This window comes from Callospermophilus lateralis, chromosome 1 (genome assembly GCF_048772815.1).
Source record: "Callospermophilus lateralis isolate mCalLat2 chromosome 1, mCalLat2.hap1, whole genome shotgun sequence".
NCBI lineage: Eukaryota > Metazoa > Chordata > Mammalia > Rodentia > Sciuridae > Callospermophilus > Callospermophilus lateralis.
In genome coordinates, this window is record NC_135305.1 from 210,801,551 (window position 1) to 210,822,472 (window position 20,922).

Genomic DNA, 20,922 nt, shown 5'->3' on the forward strand with positions numbered 1-20,922 from the left:
GGTGGCCCCAGGTCACAATCGCGGGGCATCATGGGAGTGGTAGTTCCAGGGCGTGTCCGGCGCACCCGGCCGCCGACGACCAAGGTGCTTTCGGGTCACAATCGCGGGGTGTGACGGAAGATGTAGTTTTGAGGCGACGCGCCTGGCTCGCCGCAGAGACCGCTGGGAGGACAGGGGCGGTCACGAGGAGGAGCGCCGCGCATGCCCCATGGCACGCGCCCGCGTCCTGATCTGGGCCGTCTGCGCGCTGCGCCTGGCGCTGGCCACGGTCTACTTCCAGGAGGAATTTCTGGACGGAGGTGAAGAGGCAATGCCGGCGGTGGCGGGGCCGTAAGCTCCCCGGGGCCTGTCGCCGCGGGGTGGGCAGTGGCCGAGCCTGGAGGGCCGCTCTCCCTGCCCTGGACCCGGATCCACACGCTTCCCGCCCTCACTGGTGTTTCCTCCCACAGAGCGCTGGAGAAACCGATGGGTGCAGTCCACCAATGACTCCCAGTTTGGGCATTTTAGAGTGTCGTCGGGGAAGTTTTATGGCCACAAAGAGAAAGACAAAGGTTAGTGTAGAATCAGGAGAGAACAGAACCAAGCGTTAAACCCCATCGAGCGACCTTCCAAGGTGGACGTGGTGCAGAAATAACGCTCCTACACCCACTAAGCCACCGTGGGATTTTCCTCGCCTCCTTGCCTGTTTTAAAAATTCTTTTCATACTTGCCCTAGTCATCCAGCTTCATGAGCATCAGGTCAGTTTGGAGAGGAGGGCCTTGCCCACCCAGGGGATACTCCTTTTTTTTTTTTTCTTTCACCAGCGATTGAGCCCAGGGGCACTTAGCCAGTGAGCCGTATCCCCAGCCCTTTTTATTATTTAGAGACAGGGTCTGGCTAAGTTGCTAAGTGCCTTGCTAAGTTGCTGAGTCTGACTTTAAACCGAGATCTTCCTGCCTCAGCCTCCCGAGTCGCACTTCCTTCCCCTTTTATTTTTCTCGTTAAGAAAAAAAGTGGAGGTAAAAGTTGCCTGCTGTCAAGCGCTCACACCGCAGGACTGCAGCACCGCGACTTTCAACATCTGTACATCCAGGTCAAGATCTGGAACATATTTTCAGAACCCTACCAAAACTCCAGCAGTTAGATTCTCATGCCCAAGGAAAACCTCTATTATGGCTTTTTTTTTTTTTTTTTTTTTTTTTTTTAAGAGTGAGAGAGAGAGAGAGAATTTTTTAATATTTATTTTTTAGTTATCGACGGACACAACATCTTTGTTTGTATGGGGTGCTGAGGATCGAACCCGGGTTGCACGCATGCCAGGCGAGCGGCTACCGCTTGAGCCACATCCCCAGCCCTCTATTATGGCTTTTACTTTTCGTTTTGCTTTTCCATTTATTTTTTTTAAATTTTGAGTCAGGGCCTCTTTAATTGGCCCAGGCTGGCCTCATATTTGTGATCTTCCTGCCTTAGCCTTTCCAGTAGCTAGAATTAATAGACGTGCACCATCACACCTGGCTTATTTTGGCTTTTTCTCATATCTAATAGTCAAAGGTGGATGCACTACAGATGTTTTATCAACTCTTTTCGTATAGTCAATAGCTTTTACTTTTTTTAGTTGGTAGGGCCAAAAAAACAAAAAGGGAATAATACTTTCTAATTTGTAAAAATATTGTAAATTTTAATGGAATTCGTGAAAGTTTGGCATTCCTAAAGTTTCACGAAAACACAGCCACATGGGTGTCTCCACACATAATAGCCCAGACACTGGACGATGAGTGCTTTACCACTGAGCCATATCCACTGCCCTTTTGATTTTTTGTTTTGAGACAGGGTCTTGCTAAGTTCCTGAAGCTGGCTTCAAACTTGCTATCCTTCAGCTTTAGTCTCCTGAGTTGTTGGGATTACAGGCACACACCACCCTGCTGACTCACGCTAACCATGTTAGTGCTGCAACATCAAAATCAAGTAGCTGGCTCAGAGATTGAGTAGCTCACAAGGTCTAAAATATGTCTTATCTGGACATGCAGAAGATTTTTGCCAACTTCAGTTTTTGTTCTTGCAGTGGCAAGGATGGAACCCAGGGCCTTGCACATGCTGGGCAAGTGCTCTATTACTGACCCACCTCCCCAGGCCTTGACCAGTGATTTAGATGAGGTTTCCCTCTTCACCACCTTCCCGGTCACCTCTGTGTTGGCCGTGTTAGCCTAGGGTACCCGTGAGTCCCGCAGCCTCTGGCTTTGGGTCATGTCTGCGTTGTTTTGTAAGACACATGTTGACCCCAGCAGTCAATAAAAATGAGCTCTGTGCCAAAAGTGGGGTGATAATAAACAGGCTACTCCCTGAAACTTGTCGAAGGACAGGACTTCCCACTTGGAGTTGTTTGGGCTCTCCCCGACACACAGTGTTTTCCCTTCCTCCAGTTTGGATTCCTGAGATTTTGTGCAATATTTTCATTTCTTTAGCACAGTCTGACCCTTCCCTGTGGTCCCCTGAGACCAAGATTTAAAAGCCATGGATGAAAAAGATGAGTCTAATTTAGTCAGACATAAATGGGAAGTGGTGACAGGATGGGGTGCTCGTGGAGGGTGACAAGACACAAGAGAGGTGGAGAACCACATGACTTTCAGATTTCCTTGGTTGTAGGGGGAGAGAAGGTGCCCTGACTCTTCTGAGGAGGGAAGGATAGGGAAAAGAGGGGTGGTGGTGGACAGTCAGCCACGAGTTAAGACTTGGACCTTTGAGTACCAAATACCAGGTTCATGGATGATCACACAGGGTGGGTCACAATAGGAATGGCCGTCTTCAGGTTGTGCAATAAACTCAATATAATAAAAAAAATTTAGGGCCGGGCGAGGTGGCACACACCTGTAATCCCAGTGACTGTGGAGGCTGAGGCTGGAGGATCACAAGTTCAAGGCCAGTCTCAGCAACTTAGTAAGAACCTGTTTCAAAATAAAAAGGGCTGGGGATGTAACTTCATGGAAAAGTACCCCTGAGTTCCATTCCTGATATCAGAAAAGACGGGAAAAAAAATAAAGGATTTAGGGACTGAGGTGTAGCTCAGGGGTTGTAGAGCCCTTGCCTAGCGGCCCTGGATTCCAATGCACTGGGTTCCAGCCCTGGAGCTGCGTGTGCATATACACACACACACAAAAAAAATAATCCATGGGATAATGGTGGACAGTGGCATGTGCCTGTAATCACTGATACTTGGGGGTGGAGACAGGAGGGTCACAGCTGAGGCTATAGCTCAGTAATAGTGCTCTTTCTTCACATGCATGAGGCACTGGGATCCATCCCCATCCCCAAAGAAGAAGAAGAATGGTCAACTGGGCATGTGGCACAACAACTTGGGTGGCTGAGGCAGGAGGATCACATCAAAGCCAGCCTCAGCAAAAGCGAGGCTCTTGGGGCTGGAGTTGTGGCTCAGAGATAGAGCGCCCATCTAGCACGTGAGAGGCCTTGGGTTCAATCCTCAGCACCTCATAAAAATAAAATAAAGGTATTAAAAAATTAAAGGTATTCCTGCAATCTGTACACATGGAAAAATAAGATTATGTACCCCATTTGAATCAAATGTGTGGTATGTCAAGATCATTGTAATGTTTTGAGCAACTAATAAAAAAATTTTTTAAAAAATTAAAGGTATTGTATCCAACTGCAACTAAAGTAAAATATTTTTTAAAAAAGCAAGGCCCTAAGCAACTCAGTGAGACCCTGTCTCTAAATAAAATATGAAATAGGGCTGGGGATGTGGCTCAGTGGTCGAGTGCCCCTGGGTTCAATCCCTGGTACCTAAGTAAATAAAAAGAACAGTGTCTTCGTGAAAAGAGCCACCTGTGGGTTGGGGACATAGCTCAGTTGGTAGAGTGCTTGCCTTGCATGCACGAGGCCCTGGGTTCGATCCCTAGTACCAGAAAAAAAAAAAACACCTTGCAAATGACAGCTGGGGACAGCGAAGCGCTTTCCTGTACCTCAGCACCCTGTCAGTCGTGTTCACGTCATCTGCTGTTGTGTTTCTGAGCTGTTTTAAGATGAGAAGACGTGGAGTGCTCCTTTCTGTTCTTCATTCAGCTGCTACCCAGGCTTCTTTGTGTATCCTTGCCCCTTAGAAGATAAGGGGGCAAAATTAACTATCCATATTTGTCATTTAGGGTTGAAGTTTTTCTGTAACTTAAACTTTTTTTTTAACTTTTCTGCAGCTCAGTGGCAGAGCCTGCTCAGTATGCACAGACCCTGGGTTTCATCCCCCCGAAATAAGTAAACAAATACCATAACAATGATATATGAGGTACAAAAACATCTGGGTGCATAAAATACGAGTTTTGTGCAAGCTAGGGACCTATTCGTGATGTGTCCCCAGCATGCTGTGTCAGTTCAGGTCATTGTAGACAGCAGCTCCCTGTAAATAGAATATAGATGATCACAGGTAGAGAAAGGGCATCTTTTACTGTCCATGCTTTACTGAGCACAATGTCATTCCTAATCCTTCACGAGTACTTTCTGTTGAAAGGTCTGCAGACCACTCAGAATGGCCGATTCTACGCCATCTCTGCACGCTTCAAACCGTTCAGCAATAAGGGGAAGACTCTAGTCATTCAGTACACCGTGAAACACGAGCAGAAGATGGACTGCGGCGGGGGCTACATTAAGATCTTTCCTGCAGACCTGGATCAGAAGAACCTCAATGGGAAATCACAGTACTATATTATGTTTGGTAAGTTGACATAGCAGAACACAACCATCTCTGCGGTTCAGACTTTGCTCACAGTGAATATATTTGACCCAAGGTTTTCTAGCACCACTACAGGAGGAGCATCCCTAATCTGAAAATCCAAAATGCTTTGACATCTAAAACACTTTGTTTGTGTTTTACGGAGAATGACACTCAGCACCAGGGTCTTACTCATGCTGGGCAATCGCCCCACCACTGACCAGTGGGCTGCACCCCCAGCTCCTTTTTTAAATTTTACTTTGAGAGAGGCTCTCACTAGGTTGGCAGGCTGGCCTTGAGCTTGCCATCCTCCTGCCTCGGCCTCCTGAGTCCCTGGGATTACAGGTGCCACCAGACCTGCGCGGTTTCTTTTATTTTTGAATTTATCATGATCAGAATCAGGCTCTGACAGTTATGCTGTTCTTATGTTTGCTATGATTCTAATGTTAATTAGAATCAGAGTCTTAAAAGTAGAGAGAGTATTGGCTGTTCTTTCTGTTTTACTGGATGTTAGGTGTTAGGTTAATTCCTAGATATGGATAGAATACCCCCCCAAGTCGTCTTAGAGACCAGAGACGTCGCTGACGTCACAGCATTAGAGGGTTGTGGATTTCCACTGATCCAGCGGTTCCTGACTCCCAGCTCAGAGTTCTCTCTACTCTGCCATGCCTCATATTTTGTTCTTAAGTTTAAAATTTGGAACAGAAAAGGTGGTGTTTTTATTTCTAGAAAATAATTAAGCTGTGGCCTGGGCACAGTGGCCCACGCCTGTCATCCCAGCTGCTCGAGAGGCTGAGGCAGGAGGATTGCAAGTTCAAGGCTAGTGTCTGAAACTTAGCGAGACCCTGTCTCAGAATAAAAAATAAAAAGGACTGAGGATGTAGCTCAGTGGTAGAATGCCCTTGGGTTCATTCCCAATACTGAAAAAAAGAAAAGAAAAAAAAAGAAAGCAAGCTGGGGTGTAGCCCGGTGGTGGGTGAGCACGTGCCTGCTAGCACCCGTGAGAGCCTGAGCTCCATCTCCAGCACTGGAAAAAAAAAAAAAGAAACCAAAATGTCTGCTTTAGTTACTTATTATCCTCTTAAAACAAGATAGTAGAGCTATCTAGGAAAAAGAAATACCTGTTGAATTAGAGATGGTCTCACAAATATTTGCTTTTTAGATTTGGTGAACAAAATAATCAGAATTATTCACCAAAATATCACTCTTAACTATATATCGCATGTTTGCTGCCTACGAATTCTGAAGCAGCATAATTTAGAGTAAAAGATAAAAAAAGCCTGGGGTGGGGATGCAGCTCAGTGGTGGAGAACTCTCCTAGCAAGCGCAAGGCCCTGGGTTCCACTCCCAGCACCACAGAATAAGTAAATATTAAAATAAATTTTCTGGGTTATTTTTGTTTTTAACTTGAGATTGCCTCCACTCACTCAGTTCTCCTACAGTGCTGCCCTGCTCACTCCACTCCAGCCCTTGCTTTGCCAAGTGCTGATGTTGAGGAAGAGAGAAGTATGTTCTGTGGGTCCTTGCCAAGGGCTTTCAATTTGCAGTCTCAGGTTATGCATAAAACCCCCCAAAACTTGTGAGATAAGAAGTCTGATTAAAACTACTTGCCCAAGCTGGATATGGTGGTGCACACCTGGAATCCTGGTAGAGACTGAGGAGGCTGAGGCAGGAGGATTCAAGTTCAAAGCCAGCCTCAGCAATTTATTGAGGCTCTAAGCAACTCAGCAAGACCCTGTCTCTAAATAAAAAATGCTTAAAAAGGGCTGGGGATGTGGCTCAGTGGTTAAGTGCCCCTGGGTTCCATCCCTGGTACCACACACACACACAAAAATACTTGCCCCAAATTAGATCGCCCCAAGTTCATCTGTCTACTGCATTTCCTTATGCAAATCAGTTACAAGCTTAAATATTTTATTATTGCCATTCATGGAAATGTACAGATTTTCTGGCCAGTTTTAGATGTGTTCTATACCTTCATTAAATATTCAAAGTATACAAGTTCTTAAGAATACATAGAGAAATACTAACTCATTTTGAAGGGAAAAATACATCTCAATCCCGAGGAGGCCAACTTTCAACCAAATATTTCACATGCCGTAGCTTTTGTTTAAAAAATTGAACTGGAATGTTGACCAGTGATGACAGAAAAGGAAATTCTATAAACACATGTCCTTTGAATGCAACTGGGAGACAGACCTAGTGTATTTTGTCAACCCCACAGGTCACTATTTCCAAGTTCAAAGTAGTTTATACTTCTGGACAGTTGATGACATTCTTTTTGTTTTGTTTTTATTATTTGGTGCTGGGGATGGAACCCAGGGCCTGACACATGCTAAGCATGTGCTCTATCACTAAGCCACGCCCACAGCCCCCAAATTGATAACATACTTAAAGTAATTACAGGCAGCCTGGGTTACTATGATTCATTCTGGAATTTTGTCACTGCAAGTTGACAAGAAATGTTAAAAGTATAATCTAGAAGAAATCTATGGTATCCACAGTAGATTTTCCTAGCAGAATCCCCAGGGGTAGGTGCCGCTGAGGTCAGTAGATTTGGTGGAATTCCATCTAAGACAGGGAAAAAAGAAAAAAGAAAGATGTTTTAGGGCAATCTTTTTTTTTTTTTTTTTTAATGTGATGCTGAGAATTGAACCCAATGCCTTGCGCATGCTAGGCAAGCGCGCTACCACTTGAACCACATCCCCAGCCCCTGTTTTAGGACAATCTTAAGGCTTAATCTGTAAAGCAAAAGCAGGGTAATTGTAAACACCTTCAGAAGTCTTGGTGAATTTTCCAGATACCTCCTATAAACTTTGTTTATCATATTCAGAACTCCAGTCTCTTATCTGGCCCCATCTTGGAGAATTCCATTTCCTTAGTGACTGGATTCCCCCCACACACACACTGGGGGTGGAATCCGGGGCCTCACGCGTGTTGGGCAAGCATCCTGATGTTCTAGACCAGGGAGGACACCATGGCGCGGTGAGGCTGAGTCGTCGTTGAGAGCTGGGATGAGCCGAGCCAGGCTCCAGCTCTGAAGCCTGCTCCCCGCACCTGGCCCCAGGTGCATGGTCAGAACCTCAGGCCAGGGGCTGGGGGAGCAGCTCAGTGACAGACCGCGTGCCTCTCACGCGCAGGGCCCTGGGTTTCATCCCAGCTCCACAAAGGAAAAGAACTTCAGTTGGTGGCTGAGGCTGAGGAGCGGCCGGGCACTGCTGGACTGTCAGCCTGCCTTTGCTTCTGTGCTGGGTGGACACAGTATCTTTACATTTATGTGGTTCTGAGGATGGAACCCAGTGCCTCGTGCATGCTAGGCGAGCGCTCTGCCACTGAGCCACCACACCAGCCCCTCTGTGCTGGTTTGTCCTTGAGTCCAAGGTGGCTTCAAAGGCCAGAGAAGAGATCTGACTGGGAGAAGGCGGTCACTACCCGCAGATCTTCACATGAGCATCCAATTTCCTGGACATATGAGTTTCCTGTGCCTCCTATATTTAAGGAGAAAAGTTGGTTATCCTATGGTAAATCATTATGGAAGAAAACTGAGAGCACCTGATTTTTTTTTTTTTTGTAGGACCTGATATTTGTGGATTTGATATCAAGAAAGTTCATGTTATTTTACATTTCAAGAATCAGTATCATTCAAACAAGAAATCAATCAGATGTAAGGTAAATGCCCTCATATTCAAATGATTATATTAATTATTTTCTTCCTGCTTTCATTTTTGGTTTTGCTTGTTTGTTGAGACGGATCTTGCTGTTGCCCAGGCTGGTCCTGAACTCCTGGGCCCAAGTGACTGGGGGTCTCCTGGCCTACAGGGGAGGCCACCACACTCCACTTTCATTAACTCCTGCCTGATGATAAGTCTAGAGAGAAGGGGTCTGATCTTTCAGTATTTAAGAGCCAGGGAAGGATCCTAGCAAATATACCTCTTGTCCCTGGTTTCCAGTGGGTGGCCCTTTAGTGACACTTGTCTACTTTGGTTTGTTTTCTGAAGTTTTCACCCAGTGGCAGGGCACTCTTCACTGTGGTTTATGACATCAGGTTATAATTGAGCCCCTGAGGGTTACAATAACATAGTCATTGGATACTTAACTGTATCTATCATCATTAAAGAATGAAATATTCAAAATGAAAAAAACATTCTGGAGTAATTAGACAATCTTCAAAATCCCAGAACATTGAAATGGGAATATTTCCAAAATGAAATCACACTTTCTTGCCTTTTTGCCCAGGGATTCCTGTGAAAATGACGCTTTTTGTCTTTGGGCCCTCCTCGGAACTCGGTTATGTACTGAATTATGAGCTCTGGGTGTTGGAGGGGGACTCAGACCTGCCTGGATGCCCGCACGGCCAGCAGAGGCTGCCAACGGCCCAGAGCAGGGCTCCAAAGAGGCGGTTTGCCAGGTCCCTTGGCCTGGGCTGGTGAGGAGGAAGGGCCCCCTCTCTCCCCCCACCCTCTGTATTGAGTGTGAACCTCAGGAAGCAGGGACTGTCCCCTGGGGCACTCTAGCACCTAGAACTTACTGAAGATGGGCAGGAGGCACAAAGGTTTCTCAGTGTCTTTGACCACTGGTGGAGAGGTGCCTGTAGCCATTCTTTATCCAATCGCAACCCTCTCAGGGGAGCAGATGGCCTCCTCACAGAGCCCTGGAGACTGCAGGGTCCTCTCTGGGGTTTCCCCCACCAACAGGGTGGTCCTAAAGGATCAGCGGGTTCTCCTGCACACCATGCTTGTGGTGACACCCCTCCTGCAGGGGCAAGACAGCCCACACGCCGGGTCTTCCTCCCTCTTTGGTTCAGTTCAGCTGAACACCAGGGAGACAGGGAGCAAAAGGAGAGGCGGCCCCAACAGCCTGGAACATGCCAAGGAGCTTGTTCTGCAGAGAGGAAAGGACATGGTCGCCTTGGGTCAGAAAGCCCACGTGGCCCTGAGTGGCATCCATAGGCTCCCTCAGACATGTGTTGCTATAAGGGCTGATGATGTGGCCTTGACTCACAGCACCTAGTTGACCTCCTGGCCTAAGAAGAACACTGTTGTGTTCACAGGGCTTTGGCTGGTTCTGCAACACTGTGGAGGAAAGGTCCAGAACCCCACTAGCAGGCAGTGCTCCATCCTTCAGGGTTTTCAAAGAGGGAATCTGATCTTCCTGTTAGTTGGCTATGTATTACTATAACAAAGTACCTGAGACAGCCAACTTAAAAAGAGAAAAGGTTTGTTCAGGCTCATTGTTTGGTGGTTTCATCCCATGGTTGGTTGGCTTTGTTGCTTCATGCCTGTGGCATCATGGCAGAGGCTTGTGGCAAAGGCAGACCATTAACCTTGTGGCTGAGGATGAAAAAAGATAAAAAGACAACTGGTGTCCATTTCAGGGGCACCCCTCCAGTGACCTAACTTCCTCCCACAGCCGTCCCACCTCTTAACGGTTCTAGCAGCCCTCAATAGCACCACAGGCTGGTGACCAAGCCTTTAACACGTAGGCCTTGGGGACACTTATCCAACCATAGCTGGAGCCATGTTATCTGCACGGAGGGGAACTAGCCACACAAGAGAGGGGCTGGGGGGGGGGCGTCTTCTGTGGCAGTGAGGCTGTTCCACAGGATGCCCCTCCCTCTTTAATCTTTATTTGACTTTTCTGTGGTGCAGGGGCTAGAACCCAGGGCCTCTCACGTGCTGGGCATGAGCTCTACTATGGAGCTATGCCCCGACCCAGGATCCCATTTTGAAGACCAACCCCTCTTCCCAGGGCCTCCCCAGGAGGCCTTGCTGCACCCAGGCTTGCCTGGAGCCTGCTTTAAACTGGTATTCAGACCTGCGTTGAAACAGCACGGGTTTCACAGCGGCCCCTCCCCTAACCTGGCAGGTTGATGGCTTTACACACCTGTACGCTCTGGTTTTAAGACCAGACCTTTCTTACGAAGTGAAAGTTGATGGTCAGGCCATCGAGTCCGGCAGCATTGAATACGACTGGAACTTGACCTCGTTTAGGAAAATGGAAGAGTCTTCAGCAGAGTCTAAGGATTGGAATCAGGCAAAAGATGCGAAAGCCCAGGTATGGATTTTTCCTGAACAACCCTGGGAAGTGTATGAGGTGTGCAAGATCAGTTTGGAAGCTCCTAGCTACTGTACAAAGTCACAATCTCTCCCCAGGGTACAGGCCCCTGAGACTAGCCGCACAGTACACGTTTTGGCAGATGGCAAGAGAGCTTTATGATATTTGAGATTCAAACAAGTCACATGTTCTTTTTTTAATTTCATTTTTAGCTGTAGATGGACACAATACCTTGGTCTCATTTATTTTTACGTGGTGCTGAAGGTCAAACCCAGTGCCTTACAGGAGCGAGGCAAGCACTCTACTGTTGAGCCACAACCCCTGCCCCTAGGATCTGTTTCTCTATGTAGTGTTTTTATGCTGAAGATGGAACTCAGGACCTTGAACATGCTGAGCACTGCTCTGAGCCGCACTCCAGCCCTAACCAATGTTTTCCTAACAAAAGGATAATTATTTATTGAAATTGTCATATACGGGGTAGGGTATGTAACTCAGTGGTGGAATATTTGCCTAACTTGCATGGGCCCTGAATTCCATCCCTACCACCACACACACGCACAATCTTCTTATTTCTGTTATCTTGAGAAAACACTTGTACAAGACTTGTATGCTTTTTTATTTTTTTGGATACTGGGGATTGAACCCAAGTGTGCCTAACCACTGACCCACATGCCAGCCTTTTTGATTTTTTGAGACAAGGACTCACTAAGTTGCTTAGGGTCTTGCTACAGTGCTGAGGCTGACCTCGAACTTGTGATCCTTCTGCCTTAGCCTCGAGTTTACAGGCATGTGCCACGATGCACAGCCTTTATGATTTTTTTTATAGGGGATTATCTGAATATTGGTAAATCCAATATTTTGGATCAACATATTTTCTAACATGTTTATTTATTCAATATCTACTAAGCTGTGTGTGTGTGTGTGTTTATATATTCAGTCCACCCTCTGTACTTGTAGGTTCTGTATGCTTAGATTCACCAACTCCGAATCAAAATGCTAGCAAAAAGTTTCATCCAAACTGAACATGTACAGACTTTTTTTTCTAGTCATGATGCTTTAAACAGTATAACAACTATAGATGCATCATTTACAATGTATTAGGTAGAGACATTTTAAAGTACACAGGAGGATATGTGTAGGTTTATGCAAATACTGTATCATTTTATAGAAGGAACTTGAGCATACAAAGATTTTGGTGTAGGAGGGGAATCTTGCAACTATCCTCTGTAGATATCTTGGGATGACTGTATACATTTGTGTGAGTGAGAGTGTGTGTGTGTGTGTGTGTGTGTGTATTTAAACAGCTGTTACAAAGTCCTCTAACTGGATAACTTGTAATCAACAGAATTTATGTCTGATAGTTCTAGATGTTATGAGTCCAAGGTGCCAACATGGTTAGTTTCTGGCGAGGGCTCTCTTCCAGACTGGAGATGGTTCATTTCCTGCTGTACCCTCTCAGGAGGGTGAGAAAGCTCTCTAATGTCACTTTTACAAAAGCACTCGTCCCATTCATGAAGGTTTTACCTTCATGACTTCTTCATCTCCTATGTTAGTCAGTTTTCTGTTACTGTAACAAAATACTTGTGGTAATCAACTTAAAAAGAGGAAAGATTTGAGTCCCTATCTCTAAATGAATTAAAAAAGGGCCAGGATAGAGCACTTGCCTGACATATGCGAGGCCCTGAGGATGCTCAGCACTGAAGAAAGGGGGAGGGGTTGTTTGGGCCCAGTTTTAGGGGTTTCAGTCCATGGTTCTGGGCCTATTGCCTTGGGCTTCATGTTTAGAGCATGTTGGAGGGTGCTGATGACCGGACGCAAAAGGAAAGAAGGAAAAGGCTGGGGTCCTGATATCCCCTCAAGGGCACACCCCCACGGACCAGAAGACTCCCCTAGGCCCCAGCTCCTCAGTGTTCCACCATCATCTCACAGTGCCACAGACTCGGGACAGAGCCATTACCATACGAGCCTTTGGGGGATACTTATCCAAACCATAGCACCCCCCCGGAGGCCCAGACCCCGAGCATCACATCACAGTACGAGTTCAGCCTGAGACTTTCAGGGAGACGCCAGCATTCTGTGCACTGCCGTGTGTGTGTAGAGAACTCGATAATGTAACTATTGAAAATTGTTTTTTAGTTGTAGATGGAAACAATATCTTTGTTTTTATTTACTTGTTGTTTGTGTGGTGCTGAGGACCGAATCCCGGGCCCCATGCATGCGAGGGCAGCGCTCTACCACTGAGCCACGACCCCTGCCTGCGACTGCTTCTTCCCGCTACTCAGAAGTCCCCTGATAAACCTTGCTGCAGTTTATAGTTGCCCCCCCCCATTTTCTGGAACAATCTGTGCACAGCCAGACACAAAAGACGATTTACCATCAGGGCTGTGCGTGTGTGGCTCCCACCATCGTGACTTTGGGCTTTCCCACCACTGAAATCCTGTGGGGGGACAGGGGGGAAACGAGGCCATGTGGGTGTGACCGGAGCCCCCGCAGGGTCGAGGAGGCCGGGCACTTGGCTCTTGACAACTAAGTTAAACGGGAGAGGGGGACACCTGGCAGGGGTTGGGGCTGCCCCGGCCTGTTGGTCTCTGAGAGTTCCTCCCTCAGGGCTGGGGTGGGGCGTGGTGGCAGGGCTCTGGCCTCCTATGGGGGAGGCCCTGGGTTCCATTCCTAGTGAACTCCCCCAATTCTGACTGTTTTGTTTTCCTCTCACGACGTTGAAGGACTGGGAGCAGCATTTCCTGGACGCCAGCGCCAGCAAGCCCAGCGACTGGAACAGCGAGCTGGACGGGGACTGGCAGGCGTCCCTGCTCCAGAAGCCACCCTACCAGGTGAGGGGCCTCCCTGCGACGTCCTGGGTCACTTGGGCTGCACTATCCCCTGCCTGGGCCATTGGGACCACCTGTACGTTTGCTGTTGCAGGACGGCCTGAAACCAGAGGGCATTGACAAAGATATTTGGCTTCACCAGAAGATGAAAAACACCAACTACCTGACCCAGTATGACCTCTCAGAATTTGAGAACATTGGTGCCATTGGACTGGAGCTCTGGCAGGTCGCTCATCTTTTTTTTAGTATTTATTTTTTAGTTATTTTATTTTCATGTGGTGCTGAGGCTCGAACCCAGTGCCTGGCACACATGCCAGGCGAGTGAGAGCACAACCCCAGCCCTGGTCACTCATCATGAATTTGCTTTAGTTTCATATCTCGGAACTCAAAGGTGAAGTCCTTGATTTGCATGCCTGCTTTTCAGGGAGTACTTAGCCAGGTGCTGGGGACCCGAGCTGGGGGACAACTGTGCTTCCCACATGCCTGTCGCCTTGGAATTCCCCTCTTTTTTTAAAAAGTATTTTTAGTCATAGATGGACCTTTATTTTGTTTATTCAGTTTCATGTGGTGCTGGGGATTGAACCCAGGGCCTCACACATGCTAGGCAGGCACTTTACCGCTGAGCCCCAGCCCCAGCTGGAGTTCCCCTCCTATGCTTGGAACTTCTCTGCTCAGAGCTGTTTGGGGCCTGGGATTCTGCATTCCCAGCCAGCTCCAGGGGTGCCGGCACAGCAGGCCCTCCACCCACACTCCCAACAGCGGGGCTCTGGGCAGCACTCCCCAATGGCAATGACCCTTCTAGGCACTGGGGAGCTTTTCAAAGTCCCCATGCCCAGATGCTGGCTGCATCCACATCCCTGGGGGTGAGGCCCAGGGATAAAGAGATTTTTAGCTCTTTTTTTTTTGTTGTTGTTGGGGGGCTGCTAGGGATGGAACCCTGAGCCTCACAACTGTTAAATTCATACACCACCCCTGAGTCTCACCCCTGGCCCACATAGAGGGTACAGTTTAGTATTCCTGAAATGGGCTTAAGCGCCTTCTACTATTTTTTTTTTTGGTATAAGGGATTGAACTCAGGGGCACTTGACCACTGAGCATCCCCAACCCTATTTTGTATTTTATTTAGAGACAGGGTCTCACTGAGTTGCTTAATACCTCGCTTTTGCTGAGGCTGGCTTTGAACTCATGATCCTCTGCTTCAGCCTCCTGAGCCCCTGGGATTACAGGTGCCGCCATGCGCCACCATGCCCCGCCCACCTCTACTATTGAGAGCTAACCAATTTTATAGCATTGAGCTAAATACAACTATCTCTCTGTGGAAAATTGGAACATATGTGACATCAATAGTGAAGACTTCTTTTTCATCTACAGGTGAGATCTGGAACCATCTTTGATAACTTTCTGATCACAGATGATGAAGAGTATGCTGAGAATTTTGCCAAGGCCACCTGGGGTGAAACCAAGGTACGACAGATACACAAAGTGAACTTTGTTCATTCATTTTTTTCAAACACTTTGTGCCAAAGTCTATCACTTAGGAAAGGGTTGGCTGAATTTTTGCTAGTGGACACCTGAGCCAGGTCAGAACACAGAAGGTCACCTGCACTCTGCAGCCTCCACACACTCTCCACTCCCGGAGGCGAACTCTGTCCCACCAGCACATCCCTCTGACCACTTTCTGAAACTCACGTGAAGGGAAGCGCACCAGTGTCCCATCTCTGTATCAAGAGGCCGAGGTTGTCACCTGCTGAAGGGAGAAGGTCTATCCAGGTTCACATTCTGAGGTTTTAGTCCTTGATCAGTTGGTCCTGTGGCTCTGGGGCCTGAGGCCGACACGGTGTCTGGAGACCACTGGGAGAACAAGCCACTGACCTCCCGGTGAGCCAGGGAGCAGGGAAGAGAGGACGCTGGAGAGAACAGGCTCCCACCCCACCATGCCTGCAAGAGCACACCCAGGGACCCAAAGCCTCCCCTTTACAGTGCCACCCCCCCAGGGAGCTCTTGGGGACCAACCTTTAGCACATGGGCCTTTGGGGGACAAACCATAGCAGGGCCCCCCATTCTGGACTGTTTGAGTCAGTGTCGTTTGTTCACAGTAGTGTGTGGAGCAGCAGCACTTTCTTCCTGGTTTTGGTGACAACTGGGTATTGAGCCCAGGGTGTCCCACCACTAAGCTTCATCCTGGACCATCTGTGTGTTTATACAGACAGACAGACATGCTAAGGCTGGCTTTGAATTTGTGAACCTTCTGTCTCAGCCTCCCAAATTACTGGAATTACAGGCATGCCCCACCCCGCACCCAATTTACTTTTTTATTTTTGAGACAGGATCCTGCCAAGTTGCCAAGGCTGGCCTTGAACCTGTGATCCTCCTGCCTCAGCCTCCTGAGGCGCTGGGATGACAGGCGTGGGCCCTGCCCCCATGACAAATAGCTCTCGTTCTCACTGTGAGAATATTCCAGAATGTTTGTGCTCATTCTCTGTTGATGCAGCGTGGGTTGCCTCCAGTTTGGGGCCTTGTGAAGGAGGCTGTTCTGAGACTCTCTAGAGAGACACCTCCCCGGAGCTGCTCCTTTAACCTGGTGTGAGGTGTCTGAGACTCACGTGGGCCGTGGCCGAGTCAGGAGGTCGCTTCTCTTGTCACCTCCAGGTTTGGTCAACATGCATGTTCTAGGCTCCCCTTACTTCAGTAAAATAATGGAGACAATTTAGAACGAGGACTTCTTCCGCTCAGTGTTTTTTAGAGGTCACGGTCCATGGTTGGCCCCGTTGCTTTGAAGTCTAGATCGAGGCAGCGCACCACAGCAGGAGTGTGTGACCAAGAGAGCCACTGGCATTGTGGCCAGGAGAGAGACAGTGACAGAGGGAGGGCTGGAGTCCCATGATGCCCTGGGCTCCATGCCTTGAGTTCCCGCCACCTCCCAGGAGCACCAAGGTGGGGACCGGGCCTTCAACACAGGGGCCTTTGGGGACATTGTAGATCCAAACCATAGCAACAACAAAGCTGCTATAAATGTTTCATACGGTATTCTCATTTCTTTGGGGTAAATCCCCGGGAGTGGGCTGCCAGGTCACCTGAGCACATCCAGACGGCTCCCGTTGGCGCAGTGGTGTCTCACTCTGGTTTAATTTCATTTCCGTGATGACAAGTGAAGGTGAGCCTTGTTTCGTAGCTTCCTGTGGCCACTTGGAGGTCCTCTTGTGAAAGGCCTGGGTTGACACATAGGCTTCAAGTCCACCATGGTGGTGCCCACTCATAGTCCCAGCTATTCAGGAGGCTGAGGCAAGAGGGTCACTTGAGCCCAGGAGTTCGAGGCCAGCCTGGGCAACATAGCAAGACACAGTCTCTTAAAAAAAGTAAAAATCCAGTATTTATTTTCACTTGGGCAGGGGGAGGCCAACAGATCAGGAGATGACTGCCATTAAAATGATAGTTCTTGTTACAGTTACACCAAGAGAGCCCACGATGCCACACAGGGCCACATAGGGCACTAGGTCAGTCAGGAGGCAGAGGGAGTGTGGGGAAAACTTGGGCAGGAACCTTTAATGTGGTTTCCACAGGAAGAAGCGAGTATGTCACCACAAGCAGACTCTGAATTGATAACGGTGAATTGTTCCCGTGGGCTTTGGGGCCTAGTGGCCACCCCTAGTGGTCTGGTGTCTGGTTCCAGGTGATGAGAGCAGGGGTAACGGCCCAGAGGGCCTGAGCTCAGTTGGAGGAGGTGGTTGGGGTATGGGCTTTGGATCGTTTAGGTTGCGCAGAAAAGGCACTGTGTCAGATCGCTTTCTGAGTCTGGGTCACTTGTGAAGAAAAGAAGTTTATTCAGTTTACAGTTTGGGAGACAGAAAGTCCCCAAATTGGCAGGTCCATCTGTTTGGCCACTAGTAAGGGCCCCCTTGGCTGGGTTACAATATGGCAGAGAAATGGAAAAGGAACCGATCACATGCAGAAGGGTGGACAGTCCAAACTTGTGAGGACTAATTCACTTTGCAAGACGAATATGAACCTCTTCCAAAGTTGGTGGCCCCATGACCTAGTTACCTCCCACTAGGACCTGCCTTTTTTTTTTTTTTTCAGTACTAGTTATTAAACCCAAGAGTACCACCAAGCTACATCCCCAGTTCTTTTTATTTATTTTGATAATAGGGTCTTGCTAAGTTGTGGAAGATCTCACTAAATTGCTGAGGCTGGTCTCAAACTTGCAATCCTCCTGCCTCAGCCTCCTGGGTCACTGAGATCATAGTGTGCCCCTACACAGCAGGCTGACTGGGAATCGATTTTTTTTTAACCAGGGATTGAAACCAAGGGTGCTTAGCCACTAAGCCACATCCCCAGCATTCCCCCACCAGCTTTTATTTTATATATATAATTTTGAGATAGTCTTGCTAAATTGCTTAGGGCCTCACTAAATGTTGAGCTCATGATCCTCCTGCCTTTGCCTCCCGACCCGCTAGGATTACAGGGGAACACCACTGTACCTGGCTGGAAATCTTCTTGTCCTTCACCTTCCTGGCCATTCCACGAGCCGTGATTTTCTTACATAGATTCTGGGGCTTCTGTTCACTGATCTGCTCTTTGAGGTCCCTCGTGCTCTGGAAATACAGGAGGATGCGTGTGTTCCTCTGACTGCCAGAATAAATGTCCACAAATGGGTGTGTTAGACCAACAGAAATGTATCCCCCATGGTTCTGGAGGCCAGAAGTCCAAAACCAGTATTAAATCAAAATGTGTACTTTAAAAAACCACAGCCAGCATTGGTGGGCTGCAGTCCAGGCAGCCTCGGGGCTGTGCTTGCTCTGAATGCTCTCGGGCAGGTCCTGGTGTCCCTGGTGCCTGGCTGCGTTGCCCTGATCTCAGCCTCAAATTCCATCTGTCCTTCTCTTTTGTCTCTGTGTATCAAAACTCTTTTTAGCCCTCTCTTATGAGGACACTTGTAACTGGATTTAGGGCCCATCTGAAAAACTAGGATGGTGTGATTCTGTTAGACATCCTTTAAAGGCCCAGGGGTCACAAGGCATGGACACCAGCCTGTGTGCTGCTGGGAGGTGGTAGGACCTTTAAGAGGCGGGGCCTCGCGAGAGGGAGTTTGGTCATGGGGGACGTTCCATTGAAGAGGATGCTGGGACTCCAGCCTGTTCCTTCCTTTTGCTACCTGGCTGCCATGAGTTGAGCAGTTCCCTTTGTACACGCTCCCTGTCATGATGCACTGCTTGCCACAGACCCAAGAGTGACAAGGTCAAGCCATCATGAACTGAAACCTCTGAAACCTGAGCCAAAAGCCTTTCCAAGAACCCTTTTCCCACATAAGGGAACATTTGCAGGTTTGGGGGATTAGGATTTATTTTGTGTGTGTGGAGCTGGGGAGAGGACCCAAGGCCTTCATGTGCTGGGCAAGTGCTCTAGAACTGAGCCACACCCCCACCCTAGGGATTAGGATTGCCATCTTTAGGGGCTCTTTTTCTTTTTTGGGGGGTGAGTGGGTGGGTACCAGGGATTACTCAGGGGCACTCGACCCCTGAGCCACATCCCCAGCCCTATTTTGTATTTTATTTAGAGACAGGGTCTCACTGAGTTGCTTAGTGCCTCGCTTTTGCTTCAGGCTTGGAACTCGTGTTCCTCTTGCCTCAGCCTCCCGAGCCCCTGGGATTACAGGCGAGTGCCACCACACCCAGCTAGGGGCTCTTTTAAAGCCAGCTGTAGGTGGTATGGAAGCTTCTGGAAAGCAGGGAGAGATTGACATGCATATGGCCCGCCACTGGGCTCCCAATAAGCGTGATCTACGGCCACTGGAGTCTTTGTTGTTGTGTTTCTCCAGGGTCCAGAGAGGGAGATGGATGCCGTACAGGCCAAGGAAGAAGTGAAAAAAGCCCGCGAGGAAGATGAGGAGCTCCTGGCAGGAAAGTTTCATATGCGTGAAAGTCATTTCAATAGATATTACAGGCGGGATGAGCTTTAGTCATCCCAGTTATAAAGATGACTGATAAAAACCTTGTTTCTACTTTAATCTGCATTTAAAAGATCACTTGGTAATTGGTCCAGCTTTCTTTTAAAAACGTTCCGTGCTTTTGGTGGGGTCAGTCACGTTTTCCTCAGTGATCCCTATGCACCAGGAAGTTCCCCTCCACAGACTGAGCGCTGGAGGCCACAGACCAGCAGGAATCTGGTCAAAGACATGACACTCTTAATCTCTAAAATGTTTTTATAAAATAAAAGTTGATAAAATGCATTTTGAAAAAGAGCAGTGCTTTATTTCTCTAGTTGTAAGTCACTAATAACATATGAAAGTTTCTCAATATAAAACCCTTTTTTAAAAAATTTTTATTTGTTTTATGCGGTGCCAAGGATTGAACCCAGCGCCTCACACCTGCTAGGCAAGCGCTCTGCCACTGGGCTACAGCCCCAGCCTAAATTATTATTATTATTATTTTTAATTGAGGTGCCAGGGTTGGAACCTAGGGTTGTGAACATACCAGGCAAATACGCTACCACTGAGCCACATCCCTAGCCTGGCAGTCTCTTATTGAAGAGATCTATTTTCACAATGAAATTCATGTTTGAAATTATCAAACTTATGACTCCAGAAATTTGGAGGCTGGCAATCTCAACAATAATCCAAATAATACGGAATGTACATATAGCACATTGAGAGTTTGAAAGTCTGGGCAGGAAGTGAGGTTCTGACAAGGTTTATTCTGGTCCTGGTTGAAGATGATAGACCTCGAACTCGGACTCTATCCTAATCAGACCTCACCATTTATCTGGGGGTTGGTTCTCAAGAAGCTAGACTCTTCTGCCTCATGCATGGGTAGGATTCAAACACTGCCTGCCCCTTTTTTCTCCGAATGGGGTGAGAAGTCAGCATCTGGAGAAGCGGTGGCAGGCCGAGAGAATGCCAGTCACCATCGCTGTACAGAGATGTGTCGGATCTGCCGACTTCTGTGGAGCTCACTATCTGAGTGAGTTGCCCTCAAGAACTTTCTATGGAAATGGAGATCTTAATTGTGCTGACCAGTGCAATAGCCGTTTACACATGTGGACCCTGAGCCCTTGGAATGTAGCTCATGGGACCAAGGAATAACTTCTTATTTTATTTCATTGTACAGAGGGTCCCCAAATTCTGATGCTTCAATATGAGTTTTTTTCGATTCCACACTGGTGAGAAGGTGACAGACATTCAGTAGAAGCCATATTGGGAATCTTGAATTTGGGTAATTCCCAGGCTGACAGAATGCCATGCTGGGCAGTGTGGCGAGGGCCAGCTCCGCGTCAGCCTGTGCTCACAGGGGAAGCAGCCCATAGCCCGCAGTGCACTGTGTTGCTAACTAGGAGGTTTGACAGGGTCGGCA

The 20,922-nt window shown here is 48.0% G+C and overlaps 1 protein-coding gene across 2 annotated transcripts; it reads left to right on the forward strand.

Annotated features, from left to right (window-relative positions):
- The first annotated feature begins 197 nt into the window (after positions 1-197).
- On the forward strand, positions 198-19,802 carry Calr3 (calreticulin 3). 2 transcript variants are annotated; one of them, XM_076870682.2, is made up of 9 exons: positions 198-299; positions 450-551; positions 4,494-4,697; positions 8,269-8,363; positions 10,560-10,748; positions 13,472-13,579; positions 13,671-13,802; positions 14,948-15,040; positions 19,392-19,802. In XM_076870682.2, the coding sequence occupies exons 1-9, from the start codon at positions 209-211 to the stop codon at positions 19,530-19,532; spliced, it is 1,155 nt and encodes a 384-aa protein (XP_076726797.1). In that variant the 5' UTR covers positions 198-208; the 3' UTR covers positions 19,533-19,802. The 2 variants fall into 2 exon arrangements, with proteins under 2 accessions (XP_076726797.1, XP_076726803.1); XM_076870688.2 differs by having other exon boundaries at positions 237-330.
- Positions 19,803-20,922: the final 1,120 nt, after the last annotated feature.

Excerpts from the sequence above, each read along its gene's own strand:
- Calr3 (XM_076870682.2), top strand. The coding sequence starts at position 209 with ATGGCACGCGCCCGCGTCCTGATCTGGGCCGTCTGCGCGCTGCGCCTG. Across the intron at positions 300-449 it reads GGAGGAATTTCTGGACGGAG|AGCGCTGGAGAAACCGATGG; the intron begins GTGAAGAGGCAA and ends TTCCTCCCACAG. Across the intron at positions 4,698-8,268 it reads ACAGTACTATATTATGTTTG|GACCTGATATTTGTGGATTT; the intron begins GTAAGTTGACAT and ends TTTTTTTTGTAG.